Here is a 26,019-nt window from a genome sequence, read left to right as displayed (position 1 = left end):
AGACATCCTCCCCCACCCATCTGTGAATCTGTATTTACATACTGTCATACATATATAATACATACCGTATGTGTGTTCAGCTTGCTTTGAAAAGGATGGGCCAGGAGATCAAATGTGAGGGCTGTGATAAAGTCCCTTTCCAAAATGTGTCTAACAAATACAGAATAGAGGTGGTTTCTGAATATAGGATCAACTGTAGCGTAAAATCTATAAAATCAATAAAACGATAGGATAATATTAGCCAGAAACATTTGTTTGACTCAAATGGAAATATACGATAAACATGCACATTTGTAGAGTAAACCTTGGCATGTTTACTGGTCAAAGTCTGCCCCATTGATGCAAATTGATTTCAAGTCAGTGACCTCCAGACCATGGGCAAAGTTGAAAAATAAGCTGGGCCTCACGCCCCACCACACACATTACATGATGTAAACTAGTAATTGTGTTCGGCCTTTCAAGAACTTTGGGTGACCATGCAAGAAGAGACAAAGGATTCAATTGTCATTACTAATTATTCTAAGACAGTGATGCAAGACATCAAAACATATTTGAGATCAAGGGGTGGAAGTCTTGAGAAGCGTTAAGTCAATCAATATAGCAGATGATTAACCCTTATGTCAATCAAGCCAGCGATCGATGGTGATAATGATTGACAGGTATGTGAAAGGCTGTTATAACAATCCCACGGTGCATGAATGCAGTGTTGCACTGGGTCTGCAGTGCTCTGGTGTTTGTCAGGACTCACAGCATCATGGTGTCTCCGGTGGTTTTACTCCTAACCCTCTGTGTGTTGGCTGCACATGGACAGGATGTAAGTGCTCCACATTGTCTGCTTTTAGACTGGAGATACATTGATGAACCATAGAATTGTATATATTTCAATATGCCCTGTGTTTGGAGGAGATGGAGCTCTGTGTTTCATTGGTCCTTTGTTTTGTTTCCAGGACACGGAGGATTACTATTGTAAGCATACTTTCCCTTTTGCTCTCTCGTTGCTAGGAGGTCGTCAACCTCTGCTGGAACTTTGTTGTTGAAATGTAGAGTTAGACAAAAGCTTTCCGTGTGAAGTTAAGCACGAAAGGCATCTTCCACTGTGGGTCAAACATGGCAGAACGAGGTGCCTCCGTAGGTCCCCGAGTGGTACCATGTAGGCTGAGGCCGTGCCACAGTGACCTGGGTTTGAACCTTCTCTTGGCCCCTTTCTGCATGTCTTCCCCTCTCTCTCCTTGCCTTTTCTCTCTCACTTAACTAAAAAACTGTGCAATAAAGCATGAGAAATATATAAATTAAATGATGCTCATTCTGTGACTTTTCCCCACCAGACGATTATGAAGTCCCCACTGAAACAACAGATGTGGGCTTCTTAGATATCGTAGATGACTGGCTATATGAACTCTTGGACCTCAAAGGTAAGAACAAAATGACATGTTGTGACACGACTGTGCTTTGCTCTTCACTTGCTGACTCAAGGTCTAACTCACCAGAGAAATATTTAATTTCCTCTTCATCTTCACATGTAGACGAGTGTGATCCCAATCCGTGTCTCAACGGTGGTCGTTGTGACACTGCCGGAGGCGGCTTTGTATGCTCCTGCCCTGAACCCTACACAGGCAAGAAGTGTTCAAAAGGTAAAATATCCCCACACTTTTTACATTCTTTTTTTCGTGGATTCAAATTGTTGAATAAACCTTTTAATGTAGACTAGATGTTGTTTTTTTATGATAAACTAGATGTATTTATTTATGGCAAACCTAAAATGCATTTTCACGTGATTTGCATTTCCTCTATTCCATTAAAACACTTTTTTGGCATAGTGCTGGCTGTTGTAATGCTACGACATGCTTTCAGTATACAGTACATACACTTTGGTCCTTGACCTTGAGCATTGTCCACAATATGTCCATGTAACTTACATACATATACATGTACATACTAAACACAATAGATAAAGTAGCAACAGTATTTGAGCACAAGTATGAACATCGCTGTTCTTGTTTTTGGTCACTTGTTTTCTCAGTAAAAAACGTTTGCAAGAATGCCAAGTGTGGCCGTGGAGACTGTCTTGTGACCAAAACTGCTCCTTTCTACGAGTGCAAGTGTACCGCTCCCTACAAGCCACCTGCCTGCAAGAAACGTGAGTGTGTGCCCTGAACAACATCACAAGGATGCTGCACTCAACACTGCGTTCATGGACTTCCTTTTGGTTCATTTGTTTGGGATCATTTGTTTGTTGCATTCTCGAGCTGTTTTGTTTTTGAGCTCTGAGTACATAAGGACATGATCAGACTTGTCTTTAACTCATGGATGCCCTTACTGTACAACAGAGAATCAACCCTGTTTATAATGAATTGTTTATGATGTATATCATGTTTATCATGAATAATGTTTATAATGTTTATAACGTTTAGAATGAATTATGTTTATGTTTATAACAATTAGAATGAATTATGTTTGTAATGTTTATAATGAATTATGTTATTTTGATACCACGTAATGTGGTCATCTGAAACGTCTCCATACTGTAGCAGTGGAGAAGCAGATTTTCCCTCACAGCATGACATGCAAATGTGTTTTGTTTGGCTAGCATCTCCCTGTAAACCCAGCCCCTGTCTCAATGGAGGCTCCTGTGTAAAGGGCCGCACCAGGGCCTCCTTCAGCTGCAACTGTCCAGACAACTACAGCGGGAAGTTCTGCCAAGTTGGTGAATACAAATGATACTAAAACTACTAATGGTACCAAAAACAGTCTCTCAATACTAAGTCATAGCTATACCATAAGGGTTTATTATTTATTACCTTGTAAATATGAAGCTCATAAGGTTTTTCTGTCACTTTATTGTTGTTGTATTGTTAATACAACTTTCAGGAAATGGCATGTTATGTTCTTGTATTATGGAGTTGGTAAACTAGAATTCCGATTGACCTCATTCGAATCCCCACACACCATTTCTTTGATCTTTAGAGACAAATCTAGTGTATGTTGTGTTCACAGATCCCAACGACTGTTACCAGGAAGATGGGCAGAACTACCGGGGGACTGTGAGTGAGACAGAGGGAGGACAGGACTGTCTCAACTGGAACTCCTTTTTCATCTTGCAGAAAGGAGGGGACCCTTTTGCAGACTACCAGGACTTTGATGGTATCGGCCCACACAACTACTGCAGGTGAGACCTTTGAGCGTCTTTGTGCATGTGTGTGCAAGTGGGAGATGTGACCCGGATGGACAGTTGTGTTTGTCTGGATGCAGTAGCTGCACTTAAGTTTGAATGACTCTCCCATCTGCCTGTCAGAAACCCTGATGGAGATTCCAGACCCTGGTGTTTTGTCAACAAAAAAGGCAAACTCAGGTGGGACCACTGCAATGTGAAGAGTTGCTCTGGCTCAGGTACCTCTCCACACACACACACACACACACACACACACACACGCACGCACACATACACACACACAAACCCTACATGCTCCTCAAATAATACCTTTTTTAATCTTCTCATCTCCCAGTTCAAACAACCCCCATGACCATCTATGGGACAGATGTTCCAGCCACAGGAAGCTCTACTCCTGCAGCAGAGTTCTCCCAGTGTGGGAAGCCCCAGCCTGGCCCCACGGCCAGGATCTTTGGGGGGATGAAGTCTCAACCTGGGGCCCATCCTTGGCAGGTGTCCCTGCAGACAAGCCCCGGTCAAGATTCGGCCCAGTCCTTTAGCCACACATGTGGAGGCATCCTTATTGAATCCTGCTGGGTGCTCACAGCTGCCCACTGCATGTCAGTACAATCAACTATTGGCAAATTTGTCATGATGTCAATGTCAGAATCCTTTTATGTGAGAATAATTTGCCATTGGAAGTTGGAAGGTGTTAGAAAAACGTCAGTGGGCAGTTTTGAAATATCTGCACTGTATTTTTGTAACAGTTCAATCATTCAAGTCCAGTGTGTTTCAACACTGACTGGCTTCCATCTTTCGAAGTACATTTTTCTTCCTGGTTGATATTGGACATACAAACATGACAGGTTAAACAAGATATACTGTACATGTGATTGTTTCACAGCAATGGTGGCAGTGCCATGAGGGTGGTCTTAGGTGGAGTGGACATAGAGAAGGATGAGGCGTTTGACCAGACCATTGCTGTGGAGAAAGCCATCATCCACGAGAAATACAGAGAGGAAACTTTTGCTCTATATAACGACATTGGTGGGTCCGGTCATTCAAACAATCCCCCTTTTTCCAGCCCACATTTAAGATTGAACACATTGTGTTTTCTATCGAACGCAAAGAGAACATAAAACACATCAACAATTACTAAATAACTGTATAATCTATAGCCATCTAAATAAGATGTTAGTGAGTGAACTGGATGCTAGTGAAACGTTTTGTCTTTGTCTTGCTCAGCTCTTCTCAAGCTGAAGGGGATGAACGGTCGCTGTGCCAAAGAGACTCGCTTTGTGAAGACAGCCTGTCTGCCCAACCACAAGTTTCCTGCTGGGACGGAGTGTGTCATCTCAGGATGGGGAGTCACAGAGACAAGTACAGCATCACGTCCACAGACACATAAACACTGCTGAGAAGACCATCTCATTTCTCCCTACCTTGGGGAAATGCCTGACCTGTTCACAAACCCAATCATGTGTACATAGGTGTATATATAGGGTTTTTTAGCAATTCATCAATATTCGATTATTACTGTTGGAAAAGGATACAAGCCAAGGACTAGTTGTAGTCAATTCCAGATTGATTACTAAAAAAAGAAGATGAGAAATTAAAAGATGTTGCTTAATCATACTTAAATACTCGGTATGAATAAAAAGTCTAGTTTAGTATAGTATTTGCAGCATTTTTTTAAGGAAGGAATTTTATCCATCTCAAACGTTCACAGCTCAGATACGCCTATTCTATCATGTATTTACATTGGAACACAAAATGCTAACGTAATTCTGACTGTCTCCAAGTTGTTTTACACCAAGGATAAGGAACAGTGTTGGGTAGTTTCACTCACTCCTTGTAAAACTTTGACAATTTATTTGGGTCACTGTATTTTTCAACGTATTTGAATTTGGTTGATTCCATGTGTAAGACGCTATTTGGATTAATTGGGGTTTTAAATTAACCTCTGACTCTTGCACCTAAATAGGCATATTCTATGTTCATTGTCCTTTCCCCTTATTTTCTGCTTTCTCCCCCTCCCCCCCCCTTCTCAGAGAATTATGGCAGTAATCAGCTGCTGAACGCACGTGTGATCCTGATCTCCCAGGATCGCTGCAAGAACCCTACTGTCTATGGAAATGTGATAGACAACAGCATGTTCTGTGCTGGCAACCTAAAGGGAGGAGTGGACTCATGTCAGGTGTGTGTGTACAGTGTGTGTGTGTGTGTGTGTGTGTGTGTGTGTGCAGTGTATGTAAGTGTGTTTTTTATGGTTTTATGTACATAATGAGTAAACCCTTAATTTCAATAATAGCCTACCCAACCCTGACCCTAATTACTAACTAGGGTACTTCTGTTACAGTCTTACACTGTAACACAGTCTTACAATTGTGTCTTATTTAAAACACAAGAACATGAGGGCCAGTGCATATTAGCAATTCTGTTGGAGGTCTGTTTTCTTTTGGTATATTTATGAAGCACGTTTTTCAGCAGAGGGCTGCCGGAAGGATCTAGCAAATAAGGTAAAAGAATGTGTGTGTGTAACTTTGGTCACCAGGGTGACTCTGGCGGCCCCCTGGTGTGTGAGCAGAACGGGACCCATTATGTCACCGGAGTGGTGAGCTGGGGAGACGGCTGTGGGAAGAAGAACAAGCCAGGCGTGTACGCCGATGTCACGCAGTTTGTCGACTGGATTGCTGCCAAGATAATAGCATAGGAGGGCCCAGCACGAGAAACATTGAACCTCTTTTCCAGTTTGTTCTTATGAAAGTTACGATACCAATACATTGAAGTGACTCGCAAGTCGTTTATTTTCAGATGTCAAAAACAAGCTTTTACCCCGAGTCCAGCTTTGAGTTCTTACCATAGAGGCACCAGTACATTCTCACAAAGCTGAACCTGCCAGACAAATACACAGATCTAATATCACCTTAATATAGTTCTCAACAAGTATTCTCATATGAGCGCCCAAATATAGCACCAGACTAAAATTAACGGTAGTCAGTCTTACAGCTATACCTTATAAGTGTTACTTATTGGTTCAACAATGAATCAATCGTTGTCCAGATCTTGTTCATGATGCTTGAACCTGCAACCTGTCTCTTTATGAAATATATATATATAAAATAAATGAATGATTAAATACATGTTTTGTTCAGTCCTCCTTCCCTTCTGGATACTCAAAACAAAAAGCACACTTTATTGAAGCACCAACCACTTACCATCCTCTCTCTATGCCATATCTCACCACACACCTTTCCAGAAACTTCCATATGCCTTCTTGTTTTGACATGCATAATTCCCTCAAAGTATATACCTTTTCGATACCTTTTATTGTCAACTCTGCACCCCAATCACCTAATAAAAACTGATATTTCTATGAGTTTATCTTACATGTTTGAGATTCACATTCATTGGTGTTTTACAGTAGATTAGTGGTCAAAGACAATATCTAATCAAATTTTGTTCATTTGGGGTTCAACAAGCTCCACTAAAAACTATTTGTAACACTGTACCATGAGGACTGTAAGAGACCATAAATGTAATTATCAATCGTGTAAAATGATTCACAGTAAACACACAAATACCAGCTCAAACAGTGCTGAGAAGGGATCTCAACATTCTCTCAATGTTGCTTTAATGTTCTCCCAAACGCTTGACATTTTCGATTGTGCTAGCTTCGCTTGTTGCAGATGTCTTGACGGCGTTCTCCATCGCCGAGGCGGTGTGTGAAGACGTCACGGACTTCCTGACTGTGCTCGCCACGGTGGAGGAAGAGGAGGAGGTGGTGGTGGACTTCTTCACTATCTGGGAGGTCTTCTTCCTCTTCACGTGGAGGATCTCCATGGCGTCGAGGTTGACCCCCTGCTGGATCTGCTTGGCGGTCTCCACCTGCTCTGAAGACTGCTCCTCCATCATCTGCTGTTGGTGTTGGAGCTGGGGAGCGGGGTCATACGAGGGAGTTAAAACACACGGGAGGATGTAGATAAGGGAACCACACAGCTTCCAACACTCTCCATTGCTAATGTGGCACAACAGTGCTAACTGATGTTAGCTGAGGCTAGCTGAGGGTCCAGATGTGAATTCTAGGTTTGTGGACGTTTGGAGTTCCTTTGTTTGATTGACGGCTAAGGATCTGACCCTGACCTCTCTACAGTAGGGGCCCAGTGTGTCTCTCACCATCATCATGTGCTGGTACTGGGCGATGGCCTCGTCCGCGGTCACACCCTCCCCCAGGCCCAGCTCTGCCGCCCTCCGGGCCATCTCCACCTTGTGGGAGCCAGGGGGGGTCCAGCCCACGCCCCTGATCCAGTTCAGGTCGGACTTGTAGTTCACCTGTAACACCGTGCGACACCGTCCACAAGTCAGCAAGGTGCAGAGTATTGAACCATGGAGGAAACGGGGAGATAGGTAGTTTAAAGATCGCTACTACTGCACTGGGAAATACCACACAAGACCCACACTGACATCACAAACGTAATATGAGAGATCTTCAAAAGTTCTGCCATCCTAAAACCCGTTGATGTGCTGCGTCTGTTCCCTCGACAACGCATTCACTCACGTCACTCTGCAGCTTGTAGGCCTGCTTGGCATTCACTCACGTCACTCTGCAGCTTGTAGGCCTGCTTGGCATGCTGGACGTTGAGCTGCTGGGAGTCGCAGGTGTAGTCGTGGAGCTTCTGGCGGTAGGACAGGTTGCTAGCCTGGGCCTGGCTCTTCTTGGCCTGCAGGAACTCGGGTTGGTTGGCATGCATCTTGTAGTTGGAGCGCTCCTCCTTGGACTGGCGCTTGTACTCCAGGTTGCTCTGGAGCTTGCTAGCTGCCAGAGAGTGCACCATCTTGGGGTCGTCCTCCACGCTGAGCAGGCCCACCTGCTGGCCCTTCTCCTTGGCGAAAGATTCCTTGTAGCGGAACTATGGGAGTGGAACAGGCAGATGTTGTTGTAAAAGGTTCAAATGAATAGGGTTAGTTATTTACTGAAATGCTGAAATACAAATATATATATATATATATATATATTACATATAATATATTACATATACTGTATCACTCAACAATAAAACGTGTTGAAGTAAATACGATTTTCAGGGTGAAAATAGCTGGATAGTGTCTTGCAAACGAACAACAGTTATGCCTATGGCCCAAACCTAGGGCAATCTGTAGCTTGTACTGGGAGTTGGCAATGTTTGTTTTGTGAATACTCACATCGCTGGCAATCTCCCTGGAAGCCTTGGCGGTCTGGAAGGGAATGGCGTCCAGCCTCAGGTCAAAGCCAGCTGACAGCACTTGATCCCCAGATGTTTTGTAGGCTTTCTGTAAGAGGAAACATATAACACAGACAGACAAATGAGAGATGCAATGATTTTTTGCATTTTTGCATATTTTGTTTTGCATTAGATACTAGAGTGTAAACTCTTACATTGCTTATCTGTTGGGCATTGATCTTGGCTCGTACAAAGTCTGGATCGTCGGCATGTAAAGTGTATTTGTGCATCGTGGCATCTGTGTTTGCAGACTTGTACAATCTCTGGAGCCAAACATACAATCATCAGTGTTAGTTTTCTGGTACAGTATCTACTAATTAGAGTGTAGCTAAATAAATGCACATTATACAGAGCACTTATTTAAATTCCAAACATAACCACATTAAATCATACATTATGTCTTTATTTGAGGCTTATAATAGCTTTAGAACAGACATTCATCACATGTATTAAATTAAGTAATTCCCTGTACCTCGCTGCACTGTTGATAACTGTTTTTGGCATGGACCATATCAGGTGAATCTGCCACAGAGGTGAACTTCAGCCTGTCTGGTAGCTGGCGATATTTCTTCTGCAAAATCAAGACCACAGTTCATGAGTGCATGCACGCAACATACGCTATATCTCCGCTACATGATACCTCCTGGTACTTACATCACTGATGAGGTCTCCAGCTTTCTTTGCGTACTCCATCTGGGGTGTTCCCACGCCGTCCCAAGCAACACCCTTCATGAAGTTCAGGTCGGCCTTGTATAGTTTCTGTTTAACAGAGGGAAACGTCATTTTGATTCATGCCTTCGAACTTGTGTGAGAACCGTTCCTATATCCTCCATATTGAGCTTTTAGAGGAGGAGCCTGTCGCCAGCCCGTTTACCTCGATTTGCTCCTCTTTCCTCTCCATATTTCACTCACTCTCTCCCTCCTTCACTCTTTCACTCCCCCCTCCTTCATGCTCTCACCCATCTCTCCCTCCTTCCCTCCCTCCTCCCCTGGTTGTCCGTTCACCCACCTCGCTCTGCAGGTCGTAGGCCTTCTTTGCCCACTGGACCTTCATGTCGTCAGGCAGCACCGTGTACTCATGGAGGGTCGTCTTGTAGTCCTGGTCGCTGGCCAGGGCCTGGGCGTTTTTGGCCGTCACAAGGTGAATCATGTCCTGGGTCAGGTGGTACTGGCCGCTGGTGGTCAAGGCGTCCTTGCGGTACTCCTGGTTGCTCTGCAGACGGCCCATCTGCAGGCAGTGGAGGAGACGAGGGTCGTCCAGGATGCTGCGGGCTCCGATGTGTTTGCCCAGGTCCAGGACGTGGTTGTGTTTGTACTGGTACTGAGGTGGGAGGGAGAGGAATGGTAGTCAGTCAATAAAGTGTGACAAAAGGTCACTAACACCCCTGGAGCAAGTTTAGGATCATTATTCTGGACATACGACTTTGGTTAAAAATAATACAAAAATGTATTTTATCCTAAACTTTATTTGGTTTAATGTTCATCTTAATTAAAGTGGTTTAGTGTTCATTTCTATCAACTTTCTATCATTTCGAGTTCATACAGTTGGATTTTGTTCGCTACAGAACTTTACTCACATCACTAGCGATTCCTGTGGAGCTCTTGGCAGCTTGGAAAGGGATGTCCTGCATGGTCAGCTTGTAGCCCTGTGCCCTCAGTGTGTGCCAAGACTCTCTGTACTTCACCTGGTAACACGCACAGGAAACAATGTCCACTAAACACTCACATCTCATATAACAAGTGATGGCATTCCCAGTTCATCTCTGTCTCGGAGTGTTTAGGAAGCAGAGCAGAGATAGGTGTCCAATGCAAGGCCACTGTACCTCACTGAGGTTTGCTGCGTTGATCTTGGCCTGTGTGAGCTCTGGTCTCTGCATGGTGATGGTGTAGTTGTGTCTGTCGTTCACCCCCTTCTCCTTGTACAGACGCTGCAGGGAAGGAAGGAAGGAAGGAAGGAAGGAAGGAAGGCCATCAGCAAACATGAAAGAAACAAACATGGTAGGTGGTGAGCATCATTAACTGGTATGATCTGGTGTTGTGCTTCCCCACCTCATTGGTGAGCTTGTTGCTGAATTTGGCATGGACCATATCTGGGGAGTCCGCAACAGACGTGTGCTTGAAATTGTAGGGCTGCTGGCGGTATTTCTTCTGCAGGTCACACAAGAGAGGGAGATGGTTAAACGTAGGACATGACTAGGTGGTACTGGGTCACCATCATGGCCCAGGATGATGCTGTAGGTGGGTAAACTGGTGTGGAGTCAAAGTCCCCAGTCTGCCCGTGGGAGCCAGCCTTACGTCACTGATGAGGTCGGAGGCTCTTTTGGAGCCCTCGATCTGCAGAGAGCCTGTGCCAATCCAGGCTGCACCGCGGAGGTAGTTGAGATCAGAACGATATGCTTTCTGAACAGACACACACACACACACAGTACAAACTCGGGTCAGTATGAAAACCAACACTGTCACTTTCTTGTCACTGTCTTAATGACCTAAACTTACACTAGTCACTCGCCAGCCCCTGAACCTGACCCCTGAACAACTTCCAGGGTTGCCGTTCCTACCTCGCTCTGCAGCTGGTAAGCTCTCTTGGCCTCCAGGACTTTCATGTCGTCGGGCAGGGAGGTGTACTGGTGCAGTGTAAGCCTGTAGTCCTGCTCGCTGGCCAGGGACTGGGCCTTCTTGGCATGAGCCATCTCCAGCATGTCCATGGACAGGTGGAACTGAGAGTGCTTCTTCACTGAGTCCTGCTTGTACTTGATCTGGAAAGAGGAAGAGAGAGAGAGAGAGAGAGAGAGAGAGAGAGAGAGAGAGAGAGAGAGAGAGAGAGAGAGAGAGAGAGAGAGAGAGAGAGAGAGAGAGAGAGAGAGAGAGAGAGAGAGAGAGAGAGAGAGAGAGAGATGGGATGGGATGAGGAGAGAAGGAGAAAGAGTGACTTCCCATGAGTGCCTCTCAATATGCTGAACTGTCGAAACACTCAACGTGCACTACACATATGCACTCCCATCACAAAGAGTGTTCTTCAATGTCAAACTGTTCTGATACCCTCCCATACAAGCTTCCAGTGTACAGAATGACTCACATCACTCTGCAGTTTGCTGGCATTGACAGTGTGGGAGAGGTTAAGGTCATCCTCCAATCCCTTCAGTCCAATCAACTTCCCCTTGGTCTTCTCAAACTGCTCCTTGTACTTTTGCTGTAACAAATTGCATTTCACAGAATGTTCACAAAACAAGAAAACACTCTTTGGAGTTCACTGCTGATACTTCCTGGTACAGTTATCCTTTCCACGTGTAGGATAAGCTTTCATTCCAACCAAGCACAAAAAAAAGTTTAACGACTGAGTTGGTAACATTCTAGTTATTGTATACTAGCGCTTGGCTGGAATCTCTGCACACCATGTTGCTCTCTAAAGCAAGACTTGGAAACAATAACACTAAATGTCTTCTTGATATTAATGCTGCTGAACCAGTCACACACTCACATTGCTGAGCATATGCCCAGACGACTTGGCAGCCTGGAAGGGTATGGCGTCCAAGCGCAGTTTGTAGCCCGCGTCTCTGATTTTAGTCCAGGATTCCTTGTAGCGAGTCTGCAAACCCATGCAAATAACAGCAATGGTTAACACACCACACACGTCATGCTCAGTGGAACAGACTGTGGGTTATCCCCTCTGCTACAGCCACAAGCATGGCTTATTTTGAACACACACAGGAAGCAGAAGTGGATCCAACAAACAATGAAATCCCTTCACCATCAACCAATCAGAGTGCAGAGGTTAAGACCTTGACAGTGTGTGTGTGTGACCTGACCTCGCTGATGTTCGTGGCGTTGATCTTGGCCTGCACGTGCTCGGGTAGGTCTCCGCTGAGTGTGTACTGGTGTTTCACGTTCTCCCCCTTCTCCTTGTACAGCCTCTGCACACAGCAAGCACCCCAAAACCTCTCTGTCACTGTACAGCCCCATCCTATCTGACACCTTTCACAAAAAATGTTTTGCAGTATTGCGGTTGATTCACAAAATATTGACCCCAAACATGTCAGTGATTGTAACCGTCAATGATGATAACCACTTTATTACCCCAATTACGACTTAGAGATACAAGTACATTTGATAGGCCCTTGTATCTTGTTCCTCTTAAAAGGACATTGAAGGAGAGATAAACTTACATCTAGGGCCAGCTTGTTGCTGAGCTTGGCCTGCACCATCTCTGGGGTATTCTCCACGCTGGTGAACTTCAGCCCACTCGCTTGCTGACGATATTTTTTCTGGAACGCAGAACAATTGTGGTGCTTGAGACTTTGCATGTGGTAAAGTAACACCTTAAGCACAGCAGAGGGCGACAGTTCGACAGTTATAGATGGAGAACTGCTATCCTGTCTCAGCCCTTTACCCTCTGCGACTAGTAATACATAACAGAACTTGCTCCACCACTTCAGCGTATGGATAGGTTTCTCTTATTCAGATTGAAAGACAGGATAAACAATACTGTCTTCAAAGATGCTGTTGTTCAAGGTTCAACCCCCAAGAAAATTGTCTTGCCAATGCTTCAACTTATTCTACATTGGAATCTATTTATTTAGTTGAATAATTGAATTTCCTATTCACTGTAACACTTCCCTATAAGATATCCCATTTTTCTAGTCATGTCTCTGGTATCACATCAGTGACCTGGCCTCTACGGCCAGGGTCGTGATGGGCCCAGTCCGAGCTTGTCAGGCTCTTTATAGACTGTTAGCCTCATCCTCCCTAAAAGTGGAATAGTTGGAACCCTTGTCCTGGACTCATCGTTGGATATATGGAGATTTAAAAGGGGTTGGGAGGGAGGGATACATGTGGGCGGAGTAACTCTAGCCCTGTGCTTGTCAGTATCTATTTCAGACAGGTCTATTTCAACTCCATGTCTAAGAATGGTTGTCCTGATATGGGTGATGCAGAAAAGCCACCAATAATGAGGGGGATCCCATGAATAGGGCGTCTTTCTGTGGGTCAGCAGTGTCCGTTAGAAGAACCGGTAGCAGTCGTGTAGGAAGACAGGGTACATACTTGTAGCGGTTGTTGGTTACTTCAGCAAAATTTGTGTGGCCTACTTTAAGAGGGGGTTTACACAATAATGCATACAACTCTTACGCAAGGATGCATACCACTTTCATGCCTTGTGATGTGGCTTGGGATTTTACAGTATCAGTAACAGTATCATGTAACAGCATTAACTTTCCATTCTGTTATTAAATCAAAACCTACTGTCATTAATCCTTTATTCTGCGGTCTGTGTGCACTCACTGTTCTATGTTCCATTAAGGTCAAAGTAAATGGTGTGTGTTCTCCCAGATGACCGGGAGAGGTCAGTGTTTTCTCATTTAGGGGGTCAAAGGTTAGGCCTACCTCGCTGACAATGTCTCCAGCCTTCTTGGCCTGTTGTACATCCAGAGACCCAGTGGCCTCCCATCCAGCCCCCTTCATCCAGTTCAGATCCGACCGGTACTTTTTCTGAGAATGTAATACAAAAATGTTTGCGTTTGTCCTGCGGGGTATTCCAGAAAACAGGTTATGCGACATATTTATGCGACTTATTTTAATTATATATTTTATAAGTACTTTATGTTTCCTGTATTGTGTTACTAACTGAACTACTACGTGCCTGAAAAATTTCGCTACAGGACAAATAAAGTGTTTTGAATGGAATGGAGTTGTAGTCTAAGATTATAAAAAAGGAGTCTGTATTGATGTTAAGCACAGACACTTTGAAATGAACTGCCACAGGATAATTCCCACAACCTCGCTGCATGCTGGTTAATGCAGTTCCACAATGTTCCACTTACATCACTCTGCAGTCCATAGGCCTTCTTGGCCCAGGCCACAGTCATGTCAGAGGGCAGGGTGGTGTACTTATGCAGGAAGGTTCTGTAGTTTGTCTCAGTGGCCAGGTCCTGGGCCTTCTTAGCGTGAGACAGGTTCAACATGTCCAGAGAGTGACTGAAAGGGATCGATCCGTTAGAATGTCCGTTCACTGTAAACTCTTTCCAGTTGGCCCGTTGCTCAAATGTATGTTATTCGTCAGAGGATGGTGCTTATAGTGAACAGAGTCAACAGGTGTTTGTTATTATAGGTAGGCGGATAATACATAGACCAGAGACTGTCAACACATTAGGTTCCAGAAGATACACATCAACCGTTTGGTTGTTCAAATGTGTTCTTTCTCCCTGTATATGTTTCACCAGAATTGACAGCATCATAAGACACCAGCATAAAGCGGTCAAAGTGACCCTAACGTACACACACACCTGTACTTGGCCTTGCTGTCCTCGTACTCCTTCTTGTAGCAGCGGTCGCTCTGCAGCCTGGTGGCCTGGGCAGAGTGGGCCATCTGGGAGTCGTCTGTGACCGTCTTCACCCCGATCATCTTCCCCTTGGTCTTCTCGTACTTCTCCTTGTACTTGACCTGGGGACGAAACACCGCCACGTCAATTCTGGTCGTCTTTCAAATAGAGTAAGTCAAATGCACGACGTCCGCCATGGACGAATATACAGTAGATGATGATGTCACGCCGACAAATGTCAGGTGGTCACTCACGCTGCTGGCGAGGTCTGTCTTGGCTTTGGCCGTGAGGATGGACAGGGAGTCCATGTGCAGCTCGAAGCCCTTCTCCCTCTGCTGCTCCCAGAGGCCTTTGTACACTTTCTGAAACATACCAACGTGCCACAGGAGACGACTAATGATGCAAGAGAAGGGTACAGCTCAGAGGTTTAAGTGCTTAACTGCAGGTCAAGAAATGTGCCACAAGTACATTTACATTTACATGTCAATCATTTAGCAGACGCTCTTATCCAGAGCACAGGGACATTCCCCATGGCAAGTAGGGTAAAGTGCCTTGCCCAAGGACACAACGTCATTGGCACAGCCGGGAATCGAACCGGTAACCTTCTGATTACGAGCCCGAATCCCTAACCGCTCAGCCACCTGACTCCCATGACAAGTGTCATATCAAGCCAATGAAAGCTGCTATGGTTCCCTCCCTGGCGAGACCTTACCGCACTGAGCAGGTCTGCGTTGGCCTTGGCCTGCTTGAAGACAGGCTCATCCTTAGTCATGGTGTACTGGTGCATGGTCTGCTCTGTATCTGCCTTGTACGCCGACTGACGGGAGAAACGACCAATCAGATACAGCAAAAGAGAGGACCTGCGTGATTGAGAATCGTCAGCAGCCAATGAGGAGAGCAAGTCACCTTGCTCTGCAGCTCCTGGCTCTTCTTGGCGTGTTTGATGGAAGGCGTGTCTGCAACCTGGGTGAATTTGACCCTGTCCACCTTCTGACGGTACTTTTGCTGTGAGGGGAGACACGTGTGAGTTTCTTTACCCAAACAAAACAAGTGAACTAAAACACTTGGAAGACACTGCCAAGTCACTGAAGCGGATGGGTGATACACAAACACACACAGAGTAAGTCTACTCCAGAGATACTGACATCACTGAGAAGGTCTCCAGCCTTCTTGGCCTGGGTGATGTCCAGACAGCCGTCTGCCTCCCAGCCCACTCCTTTCATCCAGTTCAGGTCAGATCGGTACTGGTTCTGAGATGACCAATACCATTTGGTTACATACTGTTTTTCACTGGCAACAACTGTTCAGATGATTTTTTTGAAAACACATTGTTGTATGTCCTCAAAACAGTGTCAGTGGATTGTTTGTGGTACTGTATATTTATATTGACATTTAGCAGACGCTCTTATCCAGAGCGACTTACAGTAAGTACAGGGACATTCCTCCCGAGGCAAGTAGGGTGAAGTGCCTTTCCCAAGGACACAACGTAATTTGGCATGGCCAGAAATCAAACAGGCGACACGAATCAGCCATCTGACTCCCGGGTATATGAATATGAATGAAAGTGAAGACCATACTATGACTTTATGTCTAATGCTCATATTCCTATCTATTCCCAGTCCAAGTTAATGATGTATTCAACTCTCTCAATAGATTTGTTTCTAAACCCTCTCTTTGTCAAACCCTACAGTCCAAGCATTTAATTCAATTTGGATCATATAGTGCAGGAGGGGTTTATTCAGTAATCCAGTTGTCCAATTTGAAGAGAAAGGAATGAATGTACAAGGCAACGTTCTTTGTTTGCCACTAACCACCCACAACCACCGTATTAAGTCTGCAATTAATAACATATGCTTCAATTGGAGGGTTGAGTTATTCACCCTGGGATCCAAACGTGATTCGTCATTCTTTCTGTGCTTCAACAGGGAAGCAGGGCTGTATGAAAGGGGCTGGTGGTGGTTGGGGCTCAGTGCCTCCCCTCACCTCACTCTGCATGTCGTAGGCTTTCTTGGCCTGCAGGACCTTCATGTCGTCAGGCATAGTGGTGTAGTCATGGAGCCTCTTCCTGTATTCCAGGTCGCTGGCCAGGGCCTGGGCCTTTTTGGCATGGCTCAGGTTCACCATGTCCAGGGGCAGGCTGTACTGAGACTGGCTCTCCTTGGAGCCCTTCTTGTACGCAATCTGGAGAGAGAGCATAGGGGGGGGAAAGGGGGCAGGAAAATGTTGGGGGTATTTGTGTGGTGTGGGGTGAGACAGAAATATTGATTTTTCACTGTTAGGTGATTGCTGTGCTGTCTGTTTAAATCTTTTTTTTTGTTGGACTTGAGCAGGCTAGACATTGTGTTTGAATGATCTTTACCTCGCTGCTCATCTTGGCCACCTGGAGAGAGTGCAGGGTCTTGGAGTCACTCACGTTGACCCCTATCGCCTTGTCCTTGTTCTTCCTAAAGGACTCTTTGTATTTAATCTGCAACACACCGTCCACCCATCCAAAACAGTCAGAATTGGACAGAATGTGGTTCAATCTATTTGCAATGATTCATCCTAAACTCATACAGTATTTGAAGTCCTGAGAGAAGACAGGAGTATCTCGTAAGCATTGTTATTGAGTTTTCTATGGATGTTTGTGTGCCCTCAATTGTGTGTGTATGTGCAGAGGTATCTGCACATGTGTCTGTGCGTGTGTGTGTGTGTGTCTGTGCGTGTGTGCATAGAGCTTACATCACTGGCCAGGTCCCGAGAAGCTTTGGCAGCTTTGACATTCAGGGTCTCCAGACCAATGTCACATGCTATGGACTTAGTCTTCTCCCAGTCTTCTTTATATTTGATCTGGAATCACAGTATGGTATACAATTGATTTCATATAATAGAGCGTGTGTGTGTGTGTGTGTGTGTGTGTGTGAAGTTGTGTGTGTGTGTGAGAAGTCCCCAAGTGTGTGTACATGTACTGTCTGTAGTAAGATCAGAGTGTGTGTATGCCCGTGTGCGTGTGTGTGTTCACTAACATCACTGCACAGTTCAGCATTGGCCTTGGCTTTTACGATCTGGGGCAGGTCTTGGGATAAGGTGTATTGGTTCTTGGTCTTCTCATAGTCTGCTCTGTAGTTCAGCTACACCGTTGGACCACACACACACACACACAGTCTTACAGTCAGTAGCGTAGCCACACAACCTACTGCAGGTAGGTTGCACTAAGCTGCACTGTTGTCAACGTGTCAGCTGTTTCTTGTCTTTGGCGGCGATGCTAAAAGCTGCAGCTGAACAGAGATAAATAAACGTGCGTCTACAAATAGCATGTTCTCTGAACGCAGCGGGGCGTGCTCACGTTGCTGAGCTGCTGAGCATTGATCCTGGCCTGGACGATGTCTGGAGTGTCTGTTACCGAGCTGTACTTGACCTGGTCAATATGCTGCCTGTAGTTCTTCTGCATGGGGAAGGTACAACAACACACAGATTGGATCACGCACAACAACAACCTTCGTTTGGAAGTGTTACATATTTTCAGTGGCGGTAGACGCTCCAAGACTGGACCCAATGAGAGGCTTGGCGACACGAGCGTGGTCTGTCGGGGTGTGTCCCAAGCAGGGTGAGGTGAGCGTGCTGGAGGGCTCCACACGTACGTCCTTGAGGGGATCCAGTTTGCGCTGGCTCTGGTAGGCCGGTGTGATGGTGGCTGGGTAGTTGTATTCCCCCAGCTCCGTCTTCTCCTGCTCGTAGCCCTGCTTGTAGGCAATCTGGAAGGTACAGCAACACTACTATGGTGAAGAATAGACTTGTTCAGAGACTCTTGGTGTTAAGCAAAATTTGACGTGCGTTTGGATATGGGGTTACTTTTTTAATCTGTTGACAACGGCAAAGTTAACGAATGCAGAGTTGATGATACAAAGTGTTGATAATATAAAAGCCAGAAGTACGGTTTCTCGAATCAGACTTCAACCCATGAGTGCCCCATGCTGAGGGTCAGTCATAGACACCGTGGTTGCATGTGTGGGTGAGAAAAGAGTCTTACGTTGCTGGCCAGCTTCCTGACTTTCATAGCATGCATTGTGTTCTTGTCCATCCCGGAGCCTTCATAATGACCCTTCATGTGATTGGTGTACTTCTCCTTGTACTTGTTCTGTGAAAGAAGGAGATGAACTTGTGGGACTCAGAATTGCGGACAACTACACATACTGGGTTTCTTAGGTAAGTAGGAGGGTGAGTAGGTAAGTCCCTGAGATCGGTAGAAAGAGTTTCAATTCTGTCAACAATTCAGCCAGTTGTATTGCTACAGTACTTGGCTGTTACACCAGTCTTCACACACACACACACACACACCACTCTGCTCTACATGACCGTGCCACATACGTCGCTGGTGAACTGGGCCATCTTGCTTGTGCTCTTGAACTGCGGTGTGTCGCAGTAGTTGATGCTGTGGCCTTTGGCGTTCTCAAGGTCCTTCTTATACTCCACCTGTCATGTGGAGACAAGAGACAGAAACAGAGTGTAATGTATTCTGGCAGCTGCTATAAAGAGCAGATAAATGTCCCGAAAAATAACTGTCGTTCTTAGATCACATGAAGGCTACAAAGTGCATTTGTTTAACACCGGGAGCGTTCATTTGACTCATTGAGTGTTTTTAATGGTCCACTCTCATCCTCATGAATGCTCCTGGTGTTAAATGAACACTTGCTGTGAGGAGGCAACAAATCAATCCCCCTCCTCCTTTTGCGTGTCACACACTGGCTTCATCAGTGCTGCGGCACCATCAAGCAGACACATCACTCAACGCCTCCGATGATGTCATTCCGTCTGTGTCTACCCCTGTGTCTATCCCTCTGTGACCTTTTGACCTCACAGAGCCATAGCGTGATGACAGAAAGATTTGTCTGTGTGATTTGTAAGGGGAAAAATGCGTCAGAAATAGATGCTAAAGCTAACATCTTTCAAAGTATGGATATCTCTTTAGCTCTGCCCTTGGTCAGAAAGCCAAGCTAAGCCCACCCACTACAGACGTTAAAGATGTGGAGAATTCAGATGTGGCGGCTTTGTGTCTGCCCAAAGATGTGACTTGTCTAGTTTTCATTACACACAAACACACAGACACACACAGACCTTCTCTGCATAGGGCCGCATATTTTTGGAACGACTAAATCTACTTAACCTTCAAAGGCTGAGAACACGCTGTGCGATACAGAGCAGCCCAGACCATCATCTGCTGCCCTCCACCTCACCTCGCTGACGATCTTGTTGATTTTGCGCGCGTTCTTCAGCGCCAGGTTGTCCTCTGCGGTCAGGCTGTGGAAATGGGACGAGCCCTTCATCTTCCTCAGGTCCTTCTTGTATTTCAGCTGGGAGGTTAAAAAAGGGGACAGAGAGATGAAACGGAGAAGAACACAATCCAAACATGCCCATCGGTCAGGTGGCATAGCGATCGGCTGAGCGCATGCATGCCATAAGAGTCCACGGCGCGGACCCACCTACAAACGCGTATTGTGTTACGCTCTGTACACAGGGAGAGACAGACAGCAATATCCTTCCATACATAAGTTACACGTCGCGTCACACACACAGAAACACATATGGACACGTGCATCCCAGGGCCAACCGTAGCACACGCTCTGTGGACACACTCACATGCGTGCACCAAAACACACACACACACCAAAACACACACACACACACAGAACGTTGGGGCGCACTCACACGCAACGCCAAGGGAACTCAGACACCCTCGGACATTTCAGTCCGAGAATGAAAGGGGAATGTTGGGGAGAAACACACTATGTGCTCACACAAAGACGTTCTAATTTGGTCAGTGAGGTGTTTGTGGAGTGACAACATTGGATTCCAGGGGAGAGGGACAGGAACGCCACTCATCCCTGACCATAGATCCACATTCTGCCTGGCGACAACAGACAGGGGTGATGGATGAAGGTAGCCAATCAATGTTTGTTTTTTTGACATCCAGTCTCTATTCAATAGTTCCTGAGTTATCAAACCATCTTTTGGAACTGTACAGCAACAAAATATGCTGACTGAACATGTTCAGACTTTTCTACAGTAAATACAGTCCCTTTCACGCGTGTATGTAAAGGGCTCCAGGCTGTATCCACTTTGTGATAAAATATTGACAGGGTCAAATGTCAATGAACACAACATCCAGCAGAGGCAATAGTCAGAACAAGAACTAGTTAGATAAAAACTGTTACTCACATCGCTGGCATGCGCCTGGGCCTTCTTAGCTAGCTGGTAGGCAGGAGTGATCATAGCTGGGAAACTACCCTTTCCTCTTTGCTGTTCATAGTCTTCAGTGTAGGAAATCTGTAGCATAGATACGAACATGCCAAGAACATCCATTAGCATGCACACATCTGGGTTTCTTAGGTCGGTCTGTAGGCTGTACGCAGGTAGAGCAGAAAGGCTAAAGAATTTCACTGCAGTTGAAGAAGTTGTAGGTTCAAATACCCTTATATACAGCATGTTGATTTGATTTGATAACTATGATTGATAACTATCTTTAACTCGGTCATTTAGGAGACGGTTGTTCTCAGACACGTCTGTTCCTCACCTTGCTGAAGTTCTCGGCGTTCTCCTTGGCGAAAGCCACTTCGGCCGCTCCGGCCTCTGTGCTGGCTTTACCTTTGACCTCCTGCTCGTACATCTGCCTGTACTTGACCTGGGAGAACAGCACAATAGACATTTATCACTGAGTGTGTGTGTGAGGGTATGTGTGTACGTGTGTGTGTGTACATGCTTATAAACTGGGTATATGTCGTTTTGTGTGTCTCTTTTAGCCAAGTTTAGTATGTGTATTTATGCCACGCACGTGTGTGTGTGTGTGTGTGTGTAAAACTTTCTGATTGCATGCAGCTTGCGTGTAAAATCATGACATGGGATTTGCTTGTGCATCTCCACTACTCACATCACTGGCCATCTCAGTGGCTTTCTTGGACACTTGGTACCCTGGGGTGAGATGGGCAGGGAAACTGCCTTTACCCCTCTGCTGTTCATATTCCTCAGTGTAGGCAAACTGGGACGAGACACAGGACCAAAAAAGGATGAAACAGCAAATAAATACCTGTTCTTGATTTGTACACTGTCAAATGGTGTATACTCAAAACCTTTGTGGAAACTGATGACATCAAACGAGTTAACTAACCCAATCTCGTAGGTAAACAAGAAAGTACAAATCAAATCGATTCCTAAATTGCTCACATTATTGTTTACCTGTACTAAGGTGTGTGTACAAAGGTGAGTGTTCTAGGGTAGTGTATTAAGTTGCAGGCTTACATCACTGGTGACCTGTCCTTGCCTCTTAGCCAGAAGCACCTCCGGGGGGTCAGCAACTATGGTATACTTTGACACTCTTTCCTCATGTCCTTTTTTGTACTCCAGCTAAATCCAAAATACATTCATAAAGACTGTTATGATCTGTGAAAGAGCACCAAGCCCCTACAGCCAGACAGCGGTCTTACATAACTGTGACAGCTAGCGTTATTTTATGATTTACTACTGTTTGGACACAAAGAGTGGGGAACGCCTTGGGTTAGGACACTGTCATGCCGACCGGGTGACAAAACGGTGACCGAAATAGCGACACGAAAACAAACTCTATGTCACAAGCTTCACATAACCTCCAGAACCATTTACGGGTGGGTCAATAATATAAGAAAGATACAAGTTACAAAAGGATACTTTAGCAAGAAGATTGACTTACACTGCTGGCTAAGGCGCTGGCTTTTTGGGCAAGCTTGTAGGCTGGGGTGATCATGGCAGGGAAGCTGCCCTTTGCAGAAGACTCCTCATATTCCTCAGTGTACTTCACCTGTCAATCACCAGAACAGGCACAAGGCTAGCACGCTTGATGACACCATTTCCCATCCTGACTAAAATGTTGATGTGGTAAGGGACCTGAGAATCATTCTCACACCTACTATTCTCAATCATTCCACATGTACAGCACTCTAAGCCAAAATTGTGTGCAAATACACTTGTAGAATACAGTGCATAATACAATGTTATTTCTGGAGGAATGGACGAGGTTTAACGATCTATTCTGGACACAGCCAGGTCGAACCTCTGTTAGGGTTGTCCCAACCTATTTGAAGATACTCACATCACTGCTGCTCTTCTGGGTCTGGGACATCGTCACCATCTCCTGGTTGGTGACCGTGCCAGAATACCAGGTCTGCTGCTCAGCAAACTCAGCCTGGTAGCCCTGCTGGGGGGAACAGCATGGGGACATGGGTCAGGCGGATGGGAGGGCGGGAAGGGAAGTCCAGCCAGATATGCTGTCGGCACCTGGAGGAAGCTCACCTGGCTGGTCAACTGACTGGCTAGGCGAGCCTTCTCCAGCTCCATGGACCTCATGTCATAGTGGAAGGTGGACATGTAGCGCTCTCCCTCCTCACGGTACTTCAGCTGAAACATACAGAAGGAGTGACACCAAAGTGTTGTTCGCTGTGTACATTTGCACCTGCCTTGAATCCACCCTCTGTGTACTATATGAAAGCACCACACACACACACACACACACACACACACACAAGCGGACAACCAAAACTCCCATGTTCAAGATTAGAGGGTCATACTAGAATGCAGTTATTAATAACCGGCCTAATTTAGCCTGATATTTCTCTTCTAAATCGATCATAGTATTACTGGAACCTGCACAGAGCTGGAGTATACAAGAGTTCTAAAAGTGCTGAATCTATCATATATCACACGAGCATGTGTAGGCTACATCAATATTCCAAACTACCTATTACATTATGTAAACGCCAACATTTTGAAAGAAAAGTATGAATCTGATATATGATACTCTTGAGGTGTTTTCAAGAAGACGACACCTCATTAGAAGGAAGTAAAGTGTTATTTTTGGATATCTTTCACACCACAGCACAGGGTTAAGAAGTTCAGTCCTGTTGGTCTGACCAATTAGTCAATCCATAGTGTCATCTATGGATACTACATATGAACATGGAGGCTACTGTAACTTTGCAAGGCTACATACCAACACAATCAAAAGACAGTGTAGTATGAAAGTATGAGATACAGAAGACCACCTTGAAATGAAATCTAGTTTTAATGTCTTATAAAGCGCTGGGTTTGTTAGCAGTTGTTTGTTTCAGGTTGTCAGCAAAGGCAAAACCGTCGGACAGACGTATGGAAAGAAGACAGACAAACTGACAGACAGAGACAGGTGCCGTTCTAACGGCGAGGGAGAGGAAGGGAGGTGAGGCTGTTTTTTCCGGGGATATAATTTTAACCTCCCGAAGCGTAAAACCGAGCCAGCGAGGGGTGTCTCTGTCACAGCCACCGAAATAGCCCGAGTCGCACTCTCCATTCCAGACCTGTGCAGTCACCATGGGCCCACAGCCCTGGAAACCAGGCTTGTACACCTCTCAATAAGTAGGCATGGGCGCTTTTGTCATGGTATGTCATGTATACCAGCATTCCTGTTACATGTACGTATCATATATATGTGTGTATATTTACATTTGAATAAAGGCCCACCGGACATTAACTTGACCTGTTAATGTGTGTTAGAGTTTTGAATAAGATTGCAATGCTAACACAATATCCATACAATGCCCCTCAATCCAAGATGGTTAGAACCATCCAAACGAGTCACATGATGCTCATAAAACAACCAAGCAGATAATTAAGTCATTCTACCACAATAGTAGATGACAACAGTTAGGCTACATGTGTGACCGCAGACAATGACTAACTCAAGTAAACAGGGTATAGAAAGTTCTAGACTCATGTCCTGTCCAGTACGTTGTTTGTGACATCCCTTACCTCACTGCTGGCTGTGCTTTGCTTCTTGGCGTTGATGTTGACGGGGGTCTCATAGACGCTGGTAAAGTTATTGTTCCTTGGATTGTGTCTAAGAGGTCCAAAGGTGAAAGGTCGACATTCAGGTACGCTTTAGTATTTCACTGTAACATCACTATTTTCAACAGGGTTACCCACAAGCGAACACCAACACTAAGAATGCCAACTGTAGTCTTACTCAAAATAAACGTTAACTGTCAAAATGACCGACATCCACCCAGACAACATGCCATCTGTACTCACACAGAGCAGTATGGGCGCTTCTTGTGGCTGACAAAGTTCTTTGCGGTGAGCGTGGTCTTACAGACATCGCAGTGAAAGCAGGCTTTGTGCCAGTTCTACATGGAGGAAACACACCTTATCAATTTAGAAAAGCATTCAAAGTATCATATTTATAGTTCCAAACCATGGGAAATTCTACCTAAATCGAATTCAGCAGCTAACTCATAAAGGGACACAGTCAGGGAGATAATACGGCCCGATGTTTTGAGATTCCATCATCACCCATGATTCAACCTCACGGATGAAACCTTGATAGTTTTAGAAAGCTCAGCATATCGCTCATCTGTCAATAAAGGAAGGAACTTTCTCACCTGATCAATACAATTGATCTTCTCTGCTGGGTACACCACAAACCCACACCTAGCGCACGACTGCATGTTTCCTTTCCACAGGGCCCTCGGGGGTAAAAGGCAACTGGTAGGAGCAGGAAAGCTGTCAAAGTAGCCCGAAAGCAGAAGGATAACCCAGGTAGAAGTGGAGGGAAGAGGCCGGGAGCTCCCAGACGTACGTAGTGGTGCCTCTCTGGTTGTGATAAACTTAACTCTCCACTGTGACACACAGTCACTTACATGTCACCAGAACCCCAGGTCCAACCCCCATGCCCTCGTCATGTCAGGTGACATGCTGTCCAGCTGTCTCTCAGCTGAAGAGAGATTCGGTGAAGAGAGAGAGAGAGTGAGATAAAAAGAGTGAGAGAGAGAGCGAGAGAGAGAGAGAGAGAGAGAGAGAGAGAGAGAGATAGAGAGAGAGAGAGAGAGAGAGAGAGAGAGAGAGAGAGAGAGAGAGAGAGAGAGAGAGAGAGAGAGAGAGATTTGGGGGGGATTAATTATTGTAGGGGGATAATGTTGATTTGTGTAATGGATCCTGAAATGGGTGTTTTACTTTGGGTGCCTTAGTCAGTGTGGCCTTCAGCTTTTAAAATAGAGCTGAACTCACACATCATTGCAAGTGCTGTATGTAACAATCTGTTATTGTCATACTATGTGCTACTTTTATAAATATGAATACACACTATTCCTTTACGGATACATAAAATTACAGTAGAGCAAGTGTCAGATGCAGACAGACAGTATCCATATGCTAATTATTAAGGTTAATTAATCGTCATTATATTCATTAACTATAATGATTATAATGATAATGTTATAATATTATGATAATTAGCCTGATAACGATTGAGGAGGATGGTGGT

At 45.2% G+C, this 26,019-nt stretch overlaps 2 protein-coding genes across 4 annotated transcripts; one reads left to right on the top strand and one right to left on the bottom strand.

Annotated features, from left to right (window-relative positions):
- Positions 1 to 708: 708 nt before the first annotated feature.
- habp2 (hyaluronan binding protein 2) lies at positions 709 to 6,291 on the top strand. Its single transcript, XM_084670279.1, has 13 exons — positions 709 to 814; positions 948 to 966; positions 1,326 to 1,412; positions 1,524 to 1,631; positions 2,021 to 2,137; positions 2,588 to 2,704; positions 2,995 to 3,166; positions 3,293 to 3,387; positions 3,504 to 3,768; positions 4,053 to 4,195; positions 4,394 to 4,528; positions 5,200 to 5,345; positions 5,703 to 6,291. Exons 1-13 carry the CDS (start codon positions 755 to 757, stop codon positions 5,859 to 5,861), a joined length of 1,623 nt encoding a protein of 540 aa, XP_084526405.1. The 5' UTR covers positions 709 to 754; the 3' UTR covers positions 5,862 to 6,291.
- On the bottom strand, positions 5,928 to 25,361 carry nrap (nebulin-related anchoring protein). Of its 3 annotated transcripts, none has more exons than XM_084670275.1 (43): positions 25,139 to 25,361; positions 24,789 to 24,883; positions 24,510 to 24,597; positions 23,022 to 23,126; positions 22,822 to 22,926; positions 22,423 to 22,530; positions 21,996 to 22,100; positions 21,628 to 21,735; positions 21,274 to 21,381; positions 20,919 to 21,026; positions 19,937 to 20,053; positions 19,071 to 19,175; positions 18,733 to 18,840; positions 18,344 to 18,457; positions 18,049 to 18,147; positions 17,729 to 17,833; positions 17,445 to 17,552; positions 17,083 to 17,190; positions 16,707 to 16,904; positions 15,869 to 15,973; positions 15,630 to 15,728; positions 15,436 to 15,540; positions 14,978 to 15,085; positions 14,688 to 14,845; positions 14,226 to 14,379; positions 13,789 to 13,893; positions 12,573 to 12,671; positions 12,216 to 12,320; positions 11,888 to 11,995; positions 11,486 to 11,599; positions 10,968 to 11,165; positions 10,705 to 10,809; positions 10,459 to 10,557; positions 10,233 to 10,337; positions 9,987 to 10,094; positions 9,419 to 9,730; positions 9,064 to 9,168; positions 8,882 to 8,980; positions 8,565 to 8,672; positions 8,351 to 8,458; positions 7,747 to 8,058; positions 7,325 to 7,480; positions 5,928 to 7,081 (listed from the first exon to the last, which is right to left on the bottom strand). In XM_084670275.1, exons 1-43 carry the CDS (start codon positions 25,202 to 25,204, stop codon positions 6,782 to 6,784), a joined length of 5,433 nt encoding a protein of 1,810 aa, XP_084526401.1. In that variant the 5' UTR covers positions 25,205 to 25,361; the 3' UTR covers positions 5,928 to 6,781. The 3 variants fall into 3 exon arrangements, with proteins under 3 accessions (XP_084526401.1, XP_084526403.1, XP_084526404.1); XM_084670277.1 differs by having other exon boundaries at positions 22,822 to 22,923; XM_084670278.1 differs by lacking the exon at positions 5,928 to 7,081 and having other exon boundaries at positions 7,341 to 7,480; positions 7,707 to 8,058.
- Positions 25,362 to 26,019: the final 658 nt, after the last annotated feature.

The sequence above is a fragment of the Hypomesus nipponensis genome, chromosome 13 (genome assembly GCF_054491055.1).
Source record: "Hypomesus nipponensis isolate SF chromosome 13, ASM5449105v1, whole genome shotgun sequence".
NCBI lineage: Eukaryota > Metazoa > Chordata > Actinopteri > Osmeriformes > Osmeridae > Hypomesus > Hypomesus nipponensis.
Note: the sequence above shows the minus strand (reverse complement) of the source record. Positions and strands in the feature narration are given on the sequence as shown.